The sequence below is a fragment of the Macrobrachium nipponense genome, chromosome 36 (genome assembly GCF_015104395.2).
Source record: "Macrobrachium nipponense isolate FS-2020 chromosome 36, ASM1510439v2, whole genome shotgun sequence".
NCBI classification, from domain to species: Eukaryota; Metazoa; Arthropoda; class Malacostraca; order Decapoda; family Palaemonidae; genus Macrobrachium; species Macrobrachium nipponense.
Window position 1 is genome coordinate 39,702,187 of NC_087220.1, and position 17,394 is coordinate 39,719,580.

General features: G+C 39.9%; 2 protein-coding genes across 3 annotated transcripts in view; one reads left to right on the forward strand and one right to left on the reverse strand.

The window, feature by feature from the left end:
- LOC135203311 (uncharacterized) overlaps positions 1-17,394 on the forward strand; it is a 251,748-nt gene that overhangs the window by 114,014 nt on the left and 120,340 nt on the right. The gene's annotated exons all lie outside the window — the stretch shown is intronic.
- LOC135203239 (uncharacterized) overlaps positions 1-17,394 on the reverse strand; it is a 77,521-nt gene that overhangs the window by 13,406 nt on the left and 46,721 nt on the right. Inside the window, exon 5 of the mRNA XM_064233013.1 lies at positions 4,890-4,986. Coding sequence (XP_064089083.1) covers positions 4,890-4,986 — 97 coding nt within the window. The remainder of the gene's footprint in view (positions 1-4,889; positions 4,987-17,394) is intronic.

Genomic DNA, 17,394 nt, shown 5'->3' on the forward strand with positions numbered 1-17,394 from the left:
ACGCAACCCAACATCGTTAGCGAATCAACTCCTGAGCAACTCCTGACTCGAGCTTCTGGTGCCAGGAGAAAGGAGCAAGGAGCAAAAAGGCGATTCAGTCCCGAAGGACGAATGCCTGACAGTCCAACCTGGTCTCATGTAAAACGATCATCGGGGGTGTATAAACGCAACCGACTTCGTCAACAAGAAACTCAGGGCTACTATATGTCACCTGATCTCGCACGAGTGTCTGACTCCGAGAAAACAGGTGAGACAAAAAGTAGATGGTGAGCGAGTTTCGAGATTCCACAGAACTCAAAGATCGTGAAGGGCTTTGTTGCTTGACAGAAGCAAATCTCTGAGCCCAAAGGCCATCAACAACATATTTGCATATTCTTTAATAGTTGTGACTGCCAGCTTATCCCATTCTTCAAACGGAAAGGGAAGACGGTAATCTTATGCTGTCAACATCTCGATAGTCTGAACGTGGTCAGACTCAGAGCGGAGAGGTTATAGGTACCTTTCGTGTTAGAGTAGACCGACTCTCTCGGAAAAGGTCCTTGGAAAGTGAACTAGGAAGGACGTGACCTCTGTGAATCTAGGATCTTGAAGGCCAACATGGGGCGATCAGCGTCATTGTCGCTCCCTGTGACGTCATAAATCATCTATTACATTTCCTAAGCGTTTGAAAAAGGGGAAAAGAGACTAAACATCCATCCCCGTTCAATATCATAGGATGGCGTTTAATGGTACCGCTCCCGGATCGAGAATAAGGGAGCAGAGAAGAAGAAGCCTCTTCGTCCTCAACATAGCATAGAGATGAATGAAAGGACGGCCCTAAAGCCCTAAAGTCTCCACAACTCTCAACATACTTCTAAAGAAAGATTCCACTCGGAAGTCAGTAGTTGCTGCTGTCGATCGAGACGATTTGTACAGACTTTTGCAATCCTGTAACGAACCTCTAGAGGATCGTTACATTCTACGTCTGTTGTTATAATAGGCTCTTTCTCGTAAACCCGAACAGGGACCGAGAGAAGATACTTCCTAAGATATGAGAGAGCTGTGGAAGATCAGAGTTGATATGGACCACTGGTTCCAAAAACTCGTTTCGAGGACTGGAGGGACGACCGAATTGCTTCCACTTCTTTCAGATTATGATCCAGGACATCTGAAACCCTCTCCAGATGTCCGGCACCTTCTTTCTATCACCTCAGGTGATACTTGACGCACTGAGAGATGTTCAGAATCATTCCTAGATCTCGAATAAAATTTCAGTTTCCCGGTAGGAAAAACATGTAGAGGTCTGAATTGCAGTCTATTCAGGGAAACAAACTTCTTTAGGAAGGAAATGGTCCCCAGCAAGCTCATCCATTCCCTCACACAGTATGTTTACTTCCCTAATAAGGCTGCGCTTTACCTAAGCAGGAGAGCATATAATAGTGCAATGTTGCGGTAGACTCGTAGTCCTATACCGTGCAGTAACGAGCACCGAAAGGAGTAAGAGATATCTCTGTTGAACATAGTAAGGCAAAACGAATGCAATATTTATTCATTCATCTAAGAAATCCCCTCAATCTTAGGCTAAAGTCCGTGATTGTAGGGCAGAGATACAGTTAGTCAGTCAATCCCGCAGGAGAGACATAACCGCCAGCACAGAGATACGGTTAGTCAGTCAATCCCGCAGGAGAGAGAGACGTAACCTACCGCGCATGACAGCGCACGAGCTGGTACTGGCTCGGTTGGACTGGAGGACAGTCACAGCAGCAGCTTACGATCGTCGTCTCTTAACTTTATGCCTGGGTTGCCAGCTACCCTATTCTACGAAGAAATAGGTCCGTTATTTTTGAGCAGAAAGAGACTCTCAAGCTGGTATATTTAAGCGAAACAGAAAACGCTAAATATATAGATGCGTTTGTGTCGTCATAACACTACCATACAACGGTAAAAGATAAATCGGAAACTCCTGGAAGGCTGCAGGGAGTAACGATTAAATGTCCTTAAAATAATAGACAATAGACCTCTCGGTTGCCATCCGAAGAGGTAACTACAGCAAGCGTATATGACTTGAACCAACCAGTAGTAAAATAACGCAAGGCAAAATATGAAATTATATTACAATAAAGTTTGTTCATACTTACCTGGCAGACATATATATAGCTGAATTCGGAAATACAGCTACATACATATCTGACAGGCAAGTTTCATGAACAAAACTTAGAGAATCGAAGCAGACAGCTCAAGCTTCTTATGTTATTGGACATAAGCGTTCATTGACGTAGTCTACAAGTCTATTTCTTGTACGAGTCTGCGAATGACGAATGAGAGCTCTTCCGAATCTTGTCAATAAGAGCTTATCCGCTTACGCAATATAAAGTTAATGAGATGTTTGTCAATGAGAACTAACCCATTTACGGGACAAAGAGATATTTTGTCAATGAGGGGATACACACTTACTTGACAAAACGATAGTATATTGTCAATGGGGGAAAGTCACTGAATTGACAAAATGTAATCCAGGAAGTCGAGCATTTTATTTTTCCGATTCCCGTCTCAAACGAGGAAGGGGCAAGAATCCTGTTAAGAGACTGGGCTTACGGCAGGTAGAACGACGATGTTCAATTCGGCAGCGTAGTCCCGACTAGGAACTAACAAAATCTATCATCTGAAAAACCCTTTCAGATGTGGCAAAGGAAGTCCTGTCTTGCGCTTTCCTGAAGAGCGTCCTTTTGATGAGTGCCTTTGCAAGAATCCTACTGAACGTTGCCGAGAGTCCTGACGTGCAGGACGTCGAGCTTTTACATAACCCGTAACTGCCTTATTGCAAAGTCTTGACTGCGGTAGAGCAAACGAGATCTTCCCTTGAGCTTTCCTTAACTCCATCCACATTTGCGAAAAGCAATATAATATTGACAGAGACCTCTTGAATTCACGAAACCGAGGTCTTGCTGGGTTTCGAAGACGAAGTTGTCTGTTCACTTTAAGCTTCCTCCGAAGCACTGCTTACTTCACATTCTTTGCATGTGAGGTATAAGGTATCACCGAAGGTAGAGGTAAAAATTCTTGAGGCCCAAATCGTAAACAAGAGCTTGAAGAGTTCAACAGAAACGTTCAGCCAGGCGACACACCTGGCGTGCGCTGGCGAGCCACGCTCGGCGTCCACTAGTGGCGCGCTCGGCGTCCACTGGTGTGCGCTTGCGTCCATCCGAGCGTCCCGTCCAAGCCGAGCGTCAAAAGAAGCATGCAGAAAAGCGTCACGCTCCTGACAGGCGTCAAAACAAGAGAGAGAAACTGCCTTCAGGGAAGAGCGAGATACATCTCGGAGAGAAATCCGACTGCACGCAGCAGTCTCAGGAGAAGGGTTGATTGTGTGCGAATACGAGGGGCGAGGGAATGCCTTCTTATTCTCACAGTAACAAAGCTCGGACGTCCGCTCTCAAAAGCATCCTGCTACTAAGACTTCTTTTTCATATTTCTCGGTGGAAAGACGTACACGTGATCAGGCGACGTTCGCCTTCTTACTTCTCACTGAAACGCATAACGAGAGAGAGAGGACGTGAAGCGTCCTCTTCTATAAAGCTTCTATTTAGAGGGCGCGAGTGCTTCCGAAAGCTCCAACCCCTGCGCGGGGAGGACGCTTCGGAGGACGAGAAGCAATCCTTCAGAATTCGTCGGCACGTGCACGCACTTTGGCAGTCTGGGGATTTTTTCATCAGAAACTGCCCGAAGGCACGCCAGATCGGTGGGGGTTCCTCGTAACCCTCCTTCGGCTTTCGACATGCTCTCTCCCCGGGTCCTGGGAGTCAAGCAGAGGTCCCGGCCTAGAGGCGAAATAAGGCCGATCTGACGCACCCTCCACTACACAAGGGGCACTGTCACTGCACTTAGCCACTTCACTATTGCTCTCTAAAGCAAGCACTTTCGATTCTAAGTTTTGAATCGAAAGAGTATTAGAGAAAGGGCAATAACCTCTACAGACACTGTTTTAGGGCCCGAAGGCAACATTACAGGGTTAGGAGTAACAATAACAGAAGTAGCACTCTTCACAACAATGAAGGAGAGCGATCACCTCTCGCAGACATATTCATAACCCGTAGGCCATACTACAGGGTTAGGCAAAATAAAGTCTACAGGAAGGTTAGCAGGATCACTACCCTGACTTTTGTTTACTGATTAATTGCGTACATACGAATCATACGTCTTCCTTACGGAATTAGACATGTTTACTGATTAATTGCGTACATACGAATCATACGTCTTCCTTACGGAATTAGACAAAGTCTCACACTCCTTACATGACAAATCTCAACAAAGAAGCAAGACCCATACCCCTCGTGCATACCAAGTGCAGATCTACCGAAGCTTTCGGTAGCCACACCCTATCTTTGCAGACAACACACTCTGAAACTAGCCTAACTAGATTCAGATATCTTATGCAAAAATGAATCAAATTCAAATCAATTTAAGATAGCGTATGCCTAGCCACAAATCCAAGTAAATAAATTAAAAGACAATTAGGATACTTAGCGGCAATGAAGTTTCCAAAATCCTAAGACGGAGGTACTGAAAACAGGTGTTTCCAGTACCGGCGACAGAAAAATTATGAATAGAAAACGGGAATGGTTCCTGATACCCGCCTCCCAGCGGCGGGAATGGGTACTAACCACCTGGCCGACCACTGCGTGTGCCGGAGGTTTTTAAAATTCTGTCGGACTTCAGAAAATACAGCTATATATATATCTGACAGGTAGTTTCATGAACAAATTAACATTTAAAATTTTGTTTAGTGAAACTGAAATATTCTCTCGAAACAGTTCCTTCAACTTTGCTTAAGACGACCCATCCTAGGAACTGCTCATGAGATTTACTACTGAGCGTGATGCGCAAATACACGTCAAATGAATTATACTGACCTCCAAGTCCTGTGTTTTGTGAAGACCATTGAATAAAGCTGCCGGCGAGACGTCCTCAGGCGCATGTATTTCTTCAAGTAGTCCACGGTGCAGAGACCTGCAATAAGTTAAAGGTGTCGAAGTGATGAGCCAATTCTCTCTCATTACATTGTAAACCTCTCTCCCTTGACATAGATATATATCCTATATATATATATATATATATATATATATATATATATATATAGATATATATTATATATATATATATATATTATATATATATATTATATATATATATATATATATATATATATATATATATATGTGTGCATGTGTGTGTGTATACATAATATAGTATAAATCATTGTTCTCAAGGAAAAGAAAACAACTGTATTTCTTTCAACGTATTTTCCATGCCGTAAACCTTTCATAAAAACTATATCTGTGTTATTACTTCCACTTCTTTACTAATCTTTACATCTATTAAAAAAATAACACCGGAATATGGAGCGTATTTCAGAAGATGAAATAGACGAGATCAACCAGTGGCGGCTCGTCAGTAGGCACTGTGGAACTGCAGCACCCACTATAGATTTCATATATTACATGCACAAAATTATGAATATATACATGAATATGAGAACTTAAGTATAGTTTTAGAAGAAAGACGTCTTTAAAACAAATTCTGTTAGAATAAAATGGCAGAATTCAGCGAATTAATCTTATATTTTATCTTTTCTATTTTTCTTATTACTCGCTTTTCTGGCTCAGCGATACTTCTTAATAATTGGCCAAAAGTTCATATTGGGAATAAATGCTGAAAGTGGTATTTTTATTTAGAAACGGGATTTATTAGTCAAAAACTGGTACTATCTGTATACTGGTATTATCAGAATACTGGTGTATGAAAAGGCATTCCTCCGGTCTAGGTCAAGCAGGGGTCGTCCTGCCTGCCTGCCTGCCTGCAGCAGAAGTCCTATCATCCCACTGGTGTCCCTGAATATCTGGCATTGTTGGGTGGTCGTTCGCTGCTGATCTTCGGTGGCAGTAGGGAGGGATAAGATACGTTTCTTGGGTAATGTTCAAGTTAGGCAGCCTTCCGAAAGAAGTCCTTCCTGGAGGAGCACGTCTGGATGTTGGTGAAGGAGGCTGAAGCCGTGGCCAATAATCGACCACTCATGTACACGGGGGACGGGTGAGAGGATAAAATCCTCACCCCCTCCCATCTGCTGTGAGGTCGCCTTATCAATCTTATGGCCCCTTTACTCCCTCCAGAAGACCTGAACCAGAAGTTGACCACCCGCAAGCTCAGAGACTTTTATCGCCGGTTAACGGACACTCTGAAAGCTCTTCGCGATAATCTTTCCTCCCTACACTTCAGGCACGACTCTCGGCCTGGGAAAAAGGACTGATCTTTGCCCGGGAGACGTCATGCTCGTTAAGGTTGAACAGTGTAAGAGGGCTACGTGGCCCCTGGTGAGATTACGGTGGTCTATCCCGATGACGATGGGAACATCCGATCTGCGAGGTGCTGTACAACGGCACTGAAACCCTGCAAGCCATCAGCCACCTCATTCCCCCCCCTGGAAATTATGTCCACCAAAGAGGATGATCAGGAAGAAGACGACGATGAGGATGCAGCTCGGGATGAGGCAGGAGCAGTTGAGGATAGTGAGGATGCCACGGACGGTATTGGGGACGTGAGCAGTATGACCGAGGGCATTGACGAAGAAGAGCGTGTTCGAGGAAAAACAAGTACGTGGTAGAGGCTCAGGGTGGACAGGGTGCAGATGATGCAAAAAACATTGGCATAAGAGACACGAGTGTTGTATCTTTGGGCAGTCGTCCCTCAGGATGAAGATGACCATGAGTCATTACTTTGTTACTTAATTAGTCATGCTATAGTGTAGTTTATTGCGGGGTATCCCACACATCATATGAATAATGAAGCATTATTTCGGGTGTCTATTACAAACGTAAAGTGAGCAACCCTCCGATTATGTGTCGTTGTATCAGATTTCTTGATATTTTTTATTTGTTGGTCCGCCTCTCGGGCATAGAAGTTGCAACGGCCACATGCCACTTTAATTCACTGAATTGTCGTGTTAAATGTTTCCTATGGCTTTCTCGCGTGTAATTAACTTGTAAATAATGTGTGGGAAAATGTTTTTGAGTGTAAATTAGTATATTTTTGTAATAAAAGTGTATAAAATTGCAAACTTTGCTTCCTCAATCCCTCCACCGGGTTGTAGAGTCTAGTACTTCAGACCTTGTTATCGACCCAGAACACCAGGCTAAAACCTAAGTAAGTAAAACGCGAATAATCCGCGACAAGCTCTCTCATCATAAGACCAGGGTTGGCCACAAAATTACCCATTTCTTCCTGCAATGATACCTTCTGTGTCTTCAACTGAAATTCGGTACCACATCACATTTTTATCTTCCACATCCCCCTTGAAGAAGCGTAAGTCTCTGGGCAGTCTCCCCTAACTCCTTGTGACGTAATTCCATATAAGACTTCAATTTTCCCAAGGTTGGACTTTATGCCAGTTGCATAAGAGTGCATAGGAAACTTAAAAGTGGGCCAATCCAAGTACCAGAGTCAACAGCGCCCAGGTTTTAAGTCTTTTCCAAATAACAGGAACAAATTTAATGGGAAACCTACAAGTGATACTACCAAGGTAACACAACTCAGCAAGCTAATGTGAAATCCTCATCCAGTTTTTCAAGACAGTTACAGAAACCTAATGTTGTCTGTTTCAAGTGTGGAAGAGTAGGACACTACAGTCAAGAGTGTTACCGGAATCAACAGCAGTCAAAGCCAGTTGGTCAAGTTGTGAGAGTGACCAGGTGAAACAAACATATGAAGAGCAGTGTGGGAAAGAATCAGACTCCAGAGAAGAATGAAACTAAACAAGCTGAATGTTAGCAACCAGTGGAAATGTTACCTCAAGCAGTGAGTGGCTTTAGCAGTGTGGAGGCTTTTTAAGCCATATATCTATGAGGGTATGTTGTCAACTCAAGGAAGAAGTATGCAGGTACCAATCAAGATATTACGTGATACAGGGAGTAACCATAGTGTGGTAGTGCGTGGTTCTCACCCTCAGTTGGAGAAGAGTCTCACAGGAGATTCAGTTATTTTGAAGGGTATAGGAGGAGAGAAAGTAACTCCTATATGCCGCTTACACCTGTCATGTGAATTGGTGACAGGGAATGTTGATTTTGCTGTAAAGGACTCACTGGCTGTGGAAGGTGTACATGTTTCTGTTGGGGAATGAGTTGTGGTGTGCCATTTATTCCTTGTCCTGTAGTGACAGACAAACCATTAAGGATTAGTCCTACAGTAGAGTTGGGGAGAAGAATAACCCCCACCTGTTTCCTAGTTGTATAACTAACAGAAGTATGAAGAGGACTATGACTGCAAGTGAAGAAACTGAGGATTTACACACCCAAGAAGGATCAAGTGAAGGATCTTTGTGCTTAGAAGAATTGTTCCAGGGAAGTGATGTTTCCCCTTATGCTGACCAAGAAAGAGTTTTCCCAAGAAGATGAAGAAGACGACGACGATGAAGAAGAAGAACCTGATGTTCCTGAAGAGACTCCGAGAAGTCAAAGTGTTACTGAAGACAGTAGTGAAAATACAGTAGCTGAGTTAGCAGATATTGAGAATTCAACCCTTGAAGTTGGTCAAGTGACAAGAGAGAAGCTAATGGACTTGCAGAAGAAGGATGCATCATTAACTGATTTTGTTCTTCAGATTGTTGATCGAGAAGAGATGCAACAAACTCCTACCTATTATTATCTGAAGGAAGGTTTACTGATGAGGAAGCACAGACCTACAGATATACCAGGAGATGCTGTATGGGTGAATATCATCAAATTTTGATTCCATGTCCATTGAGAAAGCAAGTGGTTGCAGTAGCCCATGAGTCTGGACATATGGGAATCAGGAAGACTGTGGAGAAGATCATGAAAAATTTTTTCTGGCCTGGACTTCACAAAGGTGCTAGCAGGTTTTGTCGTGAGTGCATACCTGCCAGATAGCTGGAAAACTGAATGAAACCATCAAGAAAGCCCCCCTACAACCTGTAGAAGTTAGAGGAGAACCTTTTAGCAAAGTGATTATAGATATGGTTGGACCGCTGCCGATGACAAAGAAGGGAAATGAGTATTTGTTAACATTAATGTGTCCTATGACAAGATATCCAGAAGCAATCCCTGTTAGAAACATATCTGCCAAGATAGTTGCTGAAAAACTTGTGGAGTTTTTCTCAAAGTTTGGTATACCAGAGGTAGTGCAAAGTGACAGAGGAACAAACTTTACTTCAAAGTTATTCCAGGATGTGATGAATTTGTTAGGAGTGAAACAACAGTTATCCACTGCCTATCATCCAGAAACTCAAGGTGCCTTGGAAACAGGTTCCCATAAGACATTGGGAAAAAGTTTGCTGAAAAGTATGCTGACAAAGTATTGTTCTGAGTCAGGAAGAGAATGGGATGTTGGTTTACCATTAATGTTGTTTGATGTTAGGAGTGCTTATCAAGAAAGTATGGGATGTTCACCTAATGAAATGATTTTTGGAAGAGAAGTTAGAGGACCATTGAAGATTCTTGCAGAAAATTGGGAAGAAAATCAAGAGGAAAGCCAAGGAGAGTATGTGAAGAACTTAAGGAAAAGGTTGAAAGAGATTAGAAAATTCTCTTTAGAAAATCTGAAAGTTAGTCAAGAGAAAATGAAAAGGAGATATGATGCTAAGACTAAGCTAAGAAGTTTTAGTGTTGGTCAACAAGTGTTAGTGTTCTTACCTGACAAAAGATTTCCCCTCACTAATAAATTTCAAGGTCCTTACAAGATAATTCAGAAGTTAAGTGATAGAACTTATGTGATTGAAACACCAGCAAGAAGAAGAAGACAAATGAAGATACATGTGAACCTCTTGAAACCTTATTTCTCAGAAACTAAAACTGAAACTGTCAGTAGCCCAAACAACTTTATTTACAAAAGACGATGATGGCTACGAATTGGGAGCTGCAAGCAAGATGAATAACTCTTCAATTTTTGGAGAATTTGGAGGATAAACTGAAACATCTGAGTGTTGAACAAGGTGAAGACTTAAGTGTAGTAATTAGAAGTTTCCCAGAAATTTTTGCAGATGTGCCTAGGCGTACTGATCTGACCAATGATGAAATCAAGATTCAAGAAGATGGAAGACCTTTCAAGCAAAGAGCCTATCTATCGCTTATCACCTTATCATCGAGATGTTTTGAAGAAGGAAGTTGAGTATTTGCTGCAACATGGATTAGCAGAACCCAGTTCAAGTCACTTCAGTTCTCCATGTGTGTTAGTGAAGAAACCAGATGGTTCATTTAGGATGTGTACTGATTATAGGAAACTGAATTCTATCAGTGTGGCTGACAATTATCCTTTGCCTCTTATAGATCAGTTACTTGATAATATTGGGCAAGCCAAGTTTGTTTCTAAGATAGACTTGTTGAAAGGATATTATCAAATTCCCTTAGATGAGAATGCCAAGTCCCTGTCAGCTTTTATTACTCTATTTGAACTATATCAGTTATATCTGTTCTGCCATTTGGACTGATAAATGCACCTGCAACATTTCAACGAGCGATGGATCAACTGCTAGGATCGATAGAAGGAGTAAGTGTATACCTGGATGACATCGTGATTTACTCTACAACATGGGAAGAACATCTGAAGATTCTGAGGAAAGTTTTCAAGAAACTACAAGACCAGGATTAACAGTCAACCTAGAGAAGAGTGAGTTTGGAAAGGCAACTGTGCAGTATCTTGGGTTTGAAGTTGGGAAAGGCCTTCTTGCTCCAGTAAATGCTAATGTAGAAGGTATCCATAAGGCTACCCCACCTACTACCAGGAAACAACTACAGAGATTTTTAGGCATGGCTGGATTCTATCGTCGTTTCTGCCCAAATTTCTCAGCCGTAGTAGCTCCCTTGACAGACTTAACTAGTCCCAAAGCTAAGTTTGTATGGACTCCAGAGTGTCAAGAATCCTTTGAGAAGATAAAAGGCATTTTAACTTCAAGGCCAGTACTTCAAGCTCCAGACTTCGACAAGAAATTTGTGATACAGGTTGATGCGTCAGACTGTGGCGTTGGAGCTGTTCTACTTCAAGAAGATGAAAATAATATCTACCATTCTGTGTGCTTCATGTCTACAAAATTGAAAAAACATCAGAAAGTATACTCGACAATTGAGAAGGAAACTTAAGCCTTATCACACCCGCATTGAAAAAATTTGAAGTGTATGTGAATAGACCTAGGAATGAATAAATTTTAGTGTTGTCTGATCACAATCCACTATCATTTATCCAGAGAATGAAAAATCATAATCAAAGACTGACCAGGTGGTCTTTGTGTTTGCAACAGTATAACTTAAGAGGGCAGCACATTAGTGGCAAAAACAATGTAGTTTCTGATTATTTATCTCATTGCGAATCGTTGAATTCAACATCGTGATAAAAAATCTTCTGGGGGGAGGTATATTATATATTGCTACTTTCAAAATGCATATTTCCCCTCTTTGACAGTATAAAATGTTATGTAGTATTGTGCAACATTTTTTCAGATGTTTAAAATGTGTGTTCAGATTTCTGCATTACATAATGTAAAAGAATATATCAAACATAGAATGTAGAAAGAGAGAGAATATCTTTGTCCGTTCAAAGCTTGAGTTGTTTTTTCAAAAAAAAACCTGTCAACACGTTTGATAAGCGAGCTCGAGCCTTCATTGTTTTTTGGGGATTCTGTTATCATGTGTGATAAGGGACTTTTGCTTTGGTCGATCGAGTCGAGTACGTGTCTTTTTTGAACAGACTGGTCTCGTATGTGTATGTTCTTTGCCGTAGTGCCATGTGTAGATTACACATTTTAGCTTCCCTAAGGGAGAAGTTTTTCATTTGGGCTTAAAGACTCAAACCGTTCACATCTCTCTCTCTCTCTCTCTCTCTCTCTCTTTTCTCTCTCTCTCTCTCTCTCCATCGCATAGCACTTGATTTTAAAGTAACGTAACGATTTCGCACGTATTGAATGGTCACTCATAATTTGTGAAATTTCAGATTTGATATTTCGTAGAGTTTGTTTTTGTATTATTTAGTGTTTTTTGTGGAATCTGAACAAACATTGTTGTTTGTAATGGCGCCTGGTTTTGTGAAAGTGTGAAACAAGCTGCACCAAGAAAGAAAGAAATTGGTATACCAAAAAGGTAAAGTGAGTTATATTTTCATTAGTTGCAACTAATAACTAATAACTAATAACTAATAACAGATGGTTACGAAGGTTTGGTAAAAACTAATGGTTACAATATTATGAGTGAAAAGATTTACACTTTTACACATTGCAAATTTTTGTGTTTTGTGTTTATTCATTTGAAGTGATTTTTATATTTTGTGCATTTGTCCATTTTCTTATTGAAGTGTGCCTTTTTTATTTTATATTCTGTGTGATTAATACTTTTTTGAAATTTTGGTATTGCCCACATTTTTCTGTATTTTCATTTGCATTCAGAATTTAATTGACTTAGTTATTTTCAGTAATTAATCGTTGCACATTTAATTAACTTTAACACTTGTGAATTAATTTGCATTTACTTAGATTTCTTTTCAAGTTTTATTGTTGTTTAACACTCGTGAGTTAATTTCTAATTTTCAATTATGCCTAACACTTTTGAATTTCAATTGAATTAATTTTCTTGAATTTTTTGATAAATTAATTTAATTTGTTTTAATTTTTAACTTATTGATTCAAGAATTAATTAAACTTTACTTTGTTTCAAGTAACAGTAATTTTCCCTGATATTGTGAATTTCACTTATAAATTTTGAATTTAATACTAAAGTTTTTGTATTTTAAAATTTTTTATAAGTGTATTCATTTCTAACCAGTATATTTGCATTTAATTATGTGTTAGTTTTGCCAGTTACTTAGTGAGAAAAAAATGAGAAAATATCTGTCTGTTAACTGTGCTAAAGGGAGGGAAGGATTTTTTTGGACTCAGCATTTTTCCCAGTGAGTCAGCCTAGAAGCAGTGAGCGCACCCAGTATGACTTTTGCTTGTGCAATGGCGAGTGTGTTCCGAGATACCCGTGCGGCTGTTGTTGTTAGTATCACTGCCGTGTTTTACGAGAATTTCGAGTTCTTTTTTTCCCCATTATGGAGTGGTGTGTTAAAAAACTATTGTTTATCAAAGGGGGAGAGGGTTTTTGTTTAAATATTTCAGGGTTATGGTATTGGTTCAAGAGGTCAACAATTTTTCTTGTCTTTGCCCCATAGTGACGTGTTTTCTTTATTTGCACGTGTTTATAATAGACGTATGCATTCGTCTTTGTTTAAAACATAGGGGTGTATTTTTTCTATGCTTGTTGAACTGTGCTTAGATAGCATCTCTGGCTTAGACACAGAGCGGCCACAATTTTTACGGGCTCAGCACTTTTCTGCAGAGAGGCGCCTTGCATTGTGAGGGTATTAGCATCCCTCGGGTGGATAGTGGCATGGAAGGTACCACTGGCCTCCCTCGAGAGATAGTGCAGGGGTGGGTACTAGTGTATGCCTTGGGAAGGGGTCCTCCTCAGACACTGCTCAAGGGGAGATGGGGGTACCACTGGTGTGTACCTCGGGCTGTTCTGCCGCTTAACTGAGGGGTTGTTCTCACGGGGGGGGGGGTGGGGGGGGGGTGGGGGAGAAATGTTTTTTCTCTCAGTGTGGGTGAACTCCCCCTTTCTTTTTTTTTCTTTGTCGGGCTGTTGAAGACAAGTCTGGCCTTGACATTGGATGGAAAGATATCAGCTGATTGATAAGTTGATGAAGTGAAACGCCCGTAGAGTCTTTTTTTTAGAAAAGATTTTTTTTTTTCTCCCTTGGAGGAAGAGAAAAGGAAATAAAAAGAGATTTTTCTTTTCCGTGAATGAGGGAAAAGTAGTTAACATGCACGGGTTGTGTTATATGTTTTACTTGTGCCTTGAAAGACACAAAATATAAGGGGATACACAGATTATTTTTTTATTGTGTTGGAGAAATACTTTGAAATGCTGATGATTGGTGTGTATGTGTTGTGTGGCAATGGTGTTATGTCATGGTGTATGCTGGAGAAATTGTATACCATAAGATTCAGCAATGCTAGTGTAAGCTATTTTGAATTTCACCCTTACTGGAGATCTTGCTTATTGCTGTGGAGAGTTATTGTTATTATTAATAATTATTATACTTGAGATGTGTCACGGGAGGTTTGCTTAAGTATAATTATCATTACGGGAGAATGGTTTTACGACGAGATTTGAGATTTCATGGGGAGATCAGTTGATAATTATTACAGATAATTATTCAAGGAGAATTATTACAATGAATTAATGGGAGAAGTCTTGTGTTAATTATTTGTTGAGTTCTTGTAACTTTGGATAATATTTCAGTGATTCACGGGGATGAGTTTTGCTGAATCTTGATGAATCTGGCTGAATCTTGGTGAATTGTGTGGAATTTGCTGAACTTTTGCTGAGTTTTGTGCTGAATTTTTGGAGAATGGACAAGCATTAACATTGGTGATATTTTTTGTACTGATACTGATGAGTTTGATGATAGCAATTTTTTTTGGTGATTTTGTGATAATGATATTTCTGATACTGATGCTATCAAGGGAGGTGAAATCTTTTTCGAATTTGGGAGGAACTAACAACACATTATTTTTTTTTTTTCCTTTTTTTTATGAGTTCAGCAGATAATTGCTTGACATCTAGTGAGTTACGGGAGATAGTTAATGGTGCCGTTGATTTTTCTTTTCTCCTTTTTTGGAAATTAGCCATCGCTGACACAAGTTTTTTTTTACCAAGGGTGAATTTGAGTTTATTTTTTCTCTCCAGTTAGTGTGAATATTATCTCAGTTCGTGACTTAGAGTTATTGTTCGGGAACGTGTTCGTGTTTTAGCTATTTGATGCTATAGAGTAATATATGGGAGAACTTTTTGCACGTTTTGAATGCATACGTAATGGCACTACATTTTTTCTCGGATATTTATGTTCCAGAAATTGTGAGTTTTCTTGCACAGTACATTAGTTGTATTTGTGACAACTTTGTGAGAGATTGGAAACTTGGTTAAGTTTTCTAGTGGCCTATGTCGTAGTGCATATGGAGAAGTCTTGGCTAAGACACTTTGAACTTGGAGTTCTGTTATAATGACTTGTGGCACATTGGTGATTTTTTCTAGAATTTTCTAGACAGTTTTATTTGCCGAGTTTTTGCCCTTTTTTTAGCAGTTATGCTAAATGGAGAGAGTTTTTATAGTTTTTGACTATAACATTGAGTTATTCTCTGGAGAATTGGAGTTATAATTGAGTTATAATTGAGATATATTTGGAGAGATAATTGGAGGTATATATTATTTTGGAGTTATATTTGAGATATAATATATGGGAGATATATTTTTGGCCATTTTTGATATTTGCCAATGTGGTATGAGCTATGTTTAGTTCAATTATTTTGCAGCCATCTTTGTTGCAAATGGAGACACATATTTGGAGATTATGGGGCAATATTTGTGAGTATGTGAGTTAGTTGCCTAGAGCACATTTTTTGGAGATATATTTTTGGAGCCTTGTGTTGTTTCACATGGAGTTATTGGGGAAATAGAGGTAAATATTTTGTATTTGCCGAAATAGAGGTGATTATTCTCTATTCTTGGAGTGGAGTTGTTTTTACTGACATGTGGCTATTGGAGAAAGAAATAAGAGAGAATAATATAAGGGGTTGGGTTATTAACCACATGGAGGAAATATTTTTTTATAACCGGGAGTGGTTGTTATTATTAATATGGTGTCTCATAATGGTGTTGGAATTAATCTTGGGCGGGTGACTTTTTTTTTTTGTTATGGAGTTTTTTTCGAGACAAGAGAAGATTTCTGTGGTTCTCTTTTTTGGTTTCGTGACTATTTAGAGAGGAGTGTCATTACTGCATTACGAGTCATTTGGAGATGTGTGCATTTTTTATGTTCACAAGTGTATTATTCTTGGAGAAATATAATTTGAGGCATATAATGTTGAGAGAATAAGTCTTCGAGACAAATTTTGAACACATTAGTCATATCCTGGAGTTAATTCTGTGAAATGTGTCAGTTAGACTTTTTTTTTCTAGAGAGTCATGAGTTTCCAAACTTATGTGTCTGACTAGACAATTTTTGTGCTGTTGTTTGAGCATGCGTCCACAGGCGATTTTTCTGCTGACAAGCGATGTGATGAGCCGTGTGCTGACCTCTTTTCCTCTGATGGTGATAGATCAGAATTTTTGCAATATCTGGAAATGTTGACAATAGCATTTCACGAAAGTGCATGTGTGAGAGTTTGCTTTCTGGCAAATTCCATGGCTTTACATGGAGCATTTCTTGGGGAAAAACGTGGGGAGTTATGCATATTATACATGTATTATGTATTTTGTGATTGGGGGTGGGAAACTTATTTGTGATTATCCTTTTTTTATTATTTTTCTTCCTTTTCCGTGAGAGATATAATTTGGGGGATTGAGCTTAAGTAGCTTTTCTTTTTTGGACGGGAGATTTGATTTTACCGGGAGATGTAATTTTTCGAGGGTTGTTACTTAAGTAATGGGAGTTTGACATTAAGTCTCATTGTAATTAATTATTGAGCAGTAAAGGGGTTTTGCTGTTAAAAGTTGGAGATTTTTACTGATTTTGTGGGTTGTTCAGATATCAGAGCTTGAGAGAATTTTTATTTTTGGGTCGGGTGGGTGTTACGTGATTCTTTTTCTTTCTTGAGCTCGTTACGATTTTTTCTTCTTTTTTTTGTGAGCACATTCGAGTTTGAAATGTGAGTGCAGAATTCCGTGGAGTTGCCGTGATTTCTGAGTTGTGTGTGTTCTGATGTGTGAGTTTGGAGAATTGGTTTGGAGAACTTGATGTTTTTTTTTCTTAGGGAGTTGTGATAATGACTTATGATTTAGTAATCATATTAAAGGGAGTTAATTGGGAGACGTTCAGTTAGTATTTCTGACCTTTGTGGAGATCATTGTTTGATAGAAGTAGTATGTCTGGGTTAATTTTCTTAGATTGACCAGTGACCTGACTGACATACTAACACCAAAAGTCGTTTCCCCGACGCCAGCAAGACGTCCACCAGCCGTGAAGAGAGGTTGCTGCCATGTTGTCTAGGTGATACAAAGTATTTCCATGATGGTGATCGCGAGAGAATTCTACAGCGTGTTTTTTTGGGATCTACAGAAGCCGTGAGAAGTCTTCTACAATGAGGAGGGCAATTCCGTCTTCCTACAGTTGCTACAGCCTGCTATAGCCTGTTGCTGTCTGTTCAGCTACTTGCAGACAAGCGAAGAGGGATATTCAAGAATCCCCCCAGTTCAAGAATCTAATGCAGAAATATGAGCAGAAAATGCGTCCGCCCTGTTTGTTGCGGGAGATTAAAGCGTGATAAGACTTTATTTTATAATGCCAGATGACGTACAGTTTTACTTATGTTTTGTTTTTAAAGCC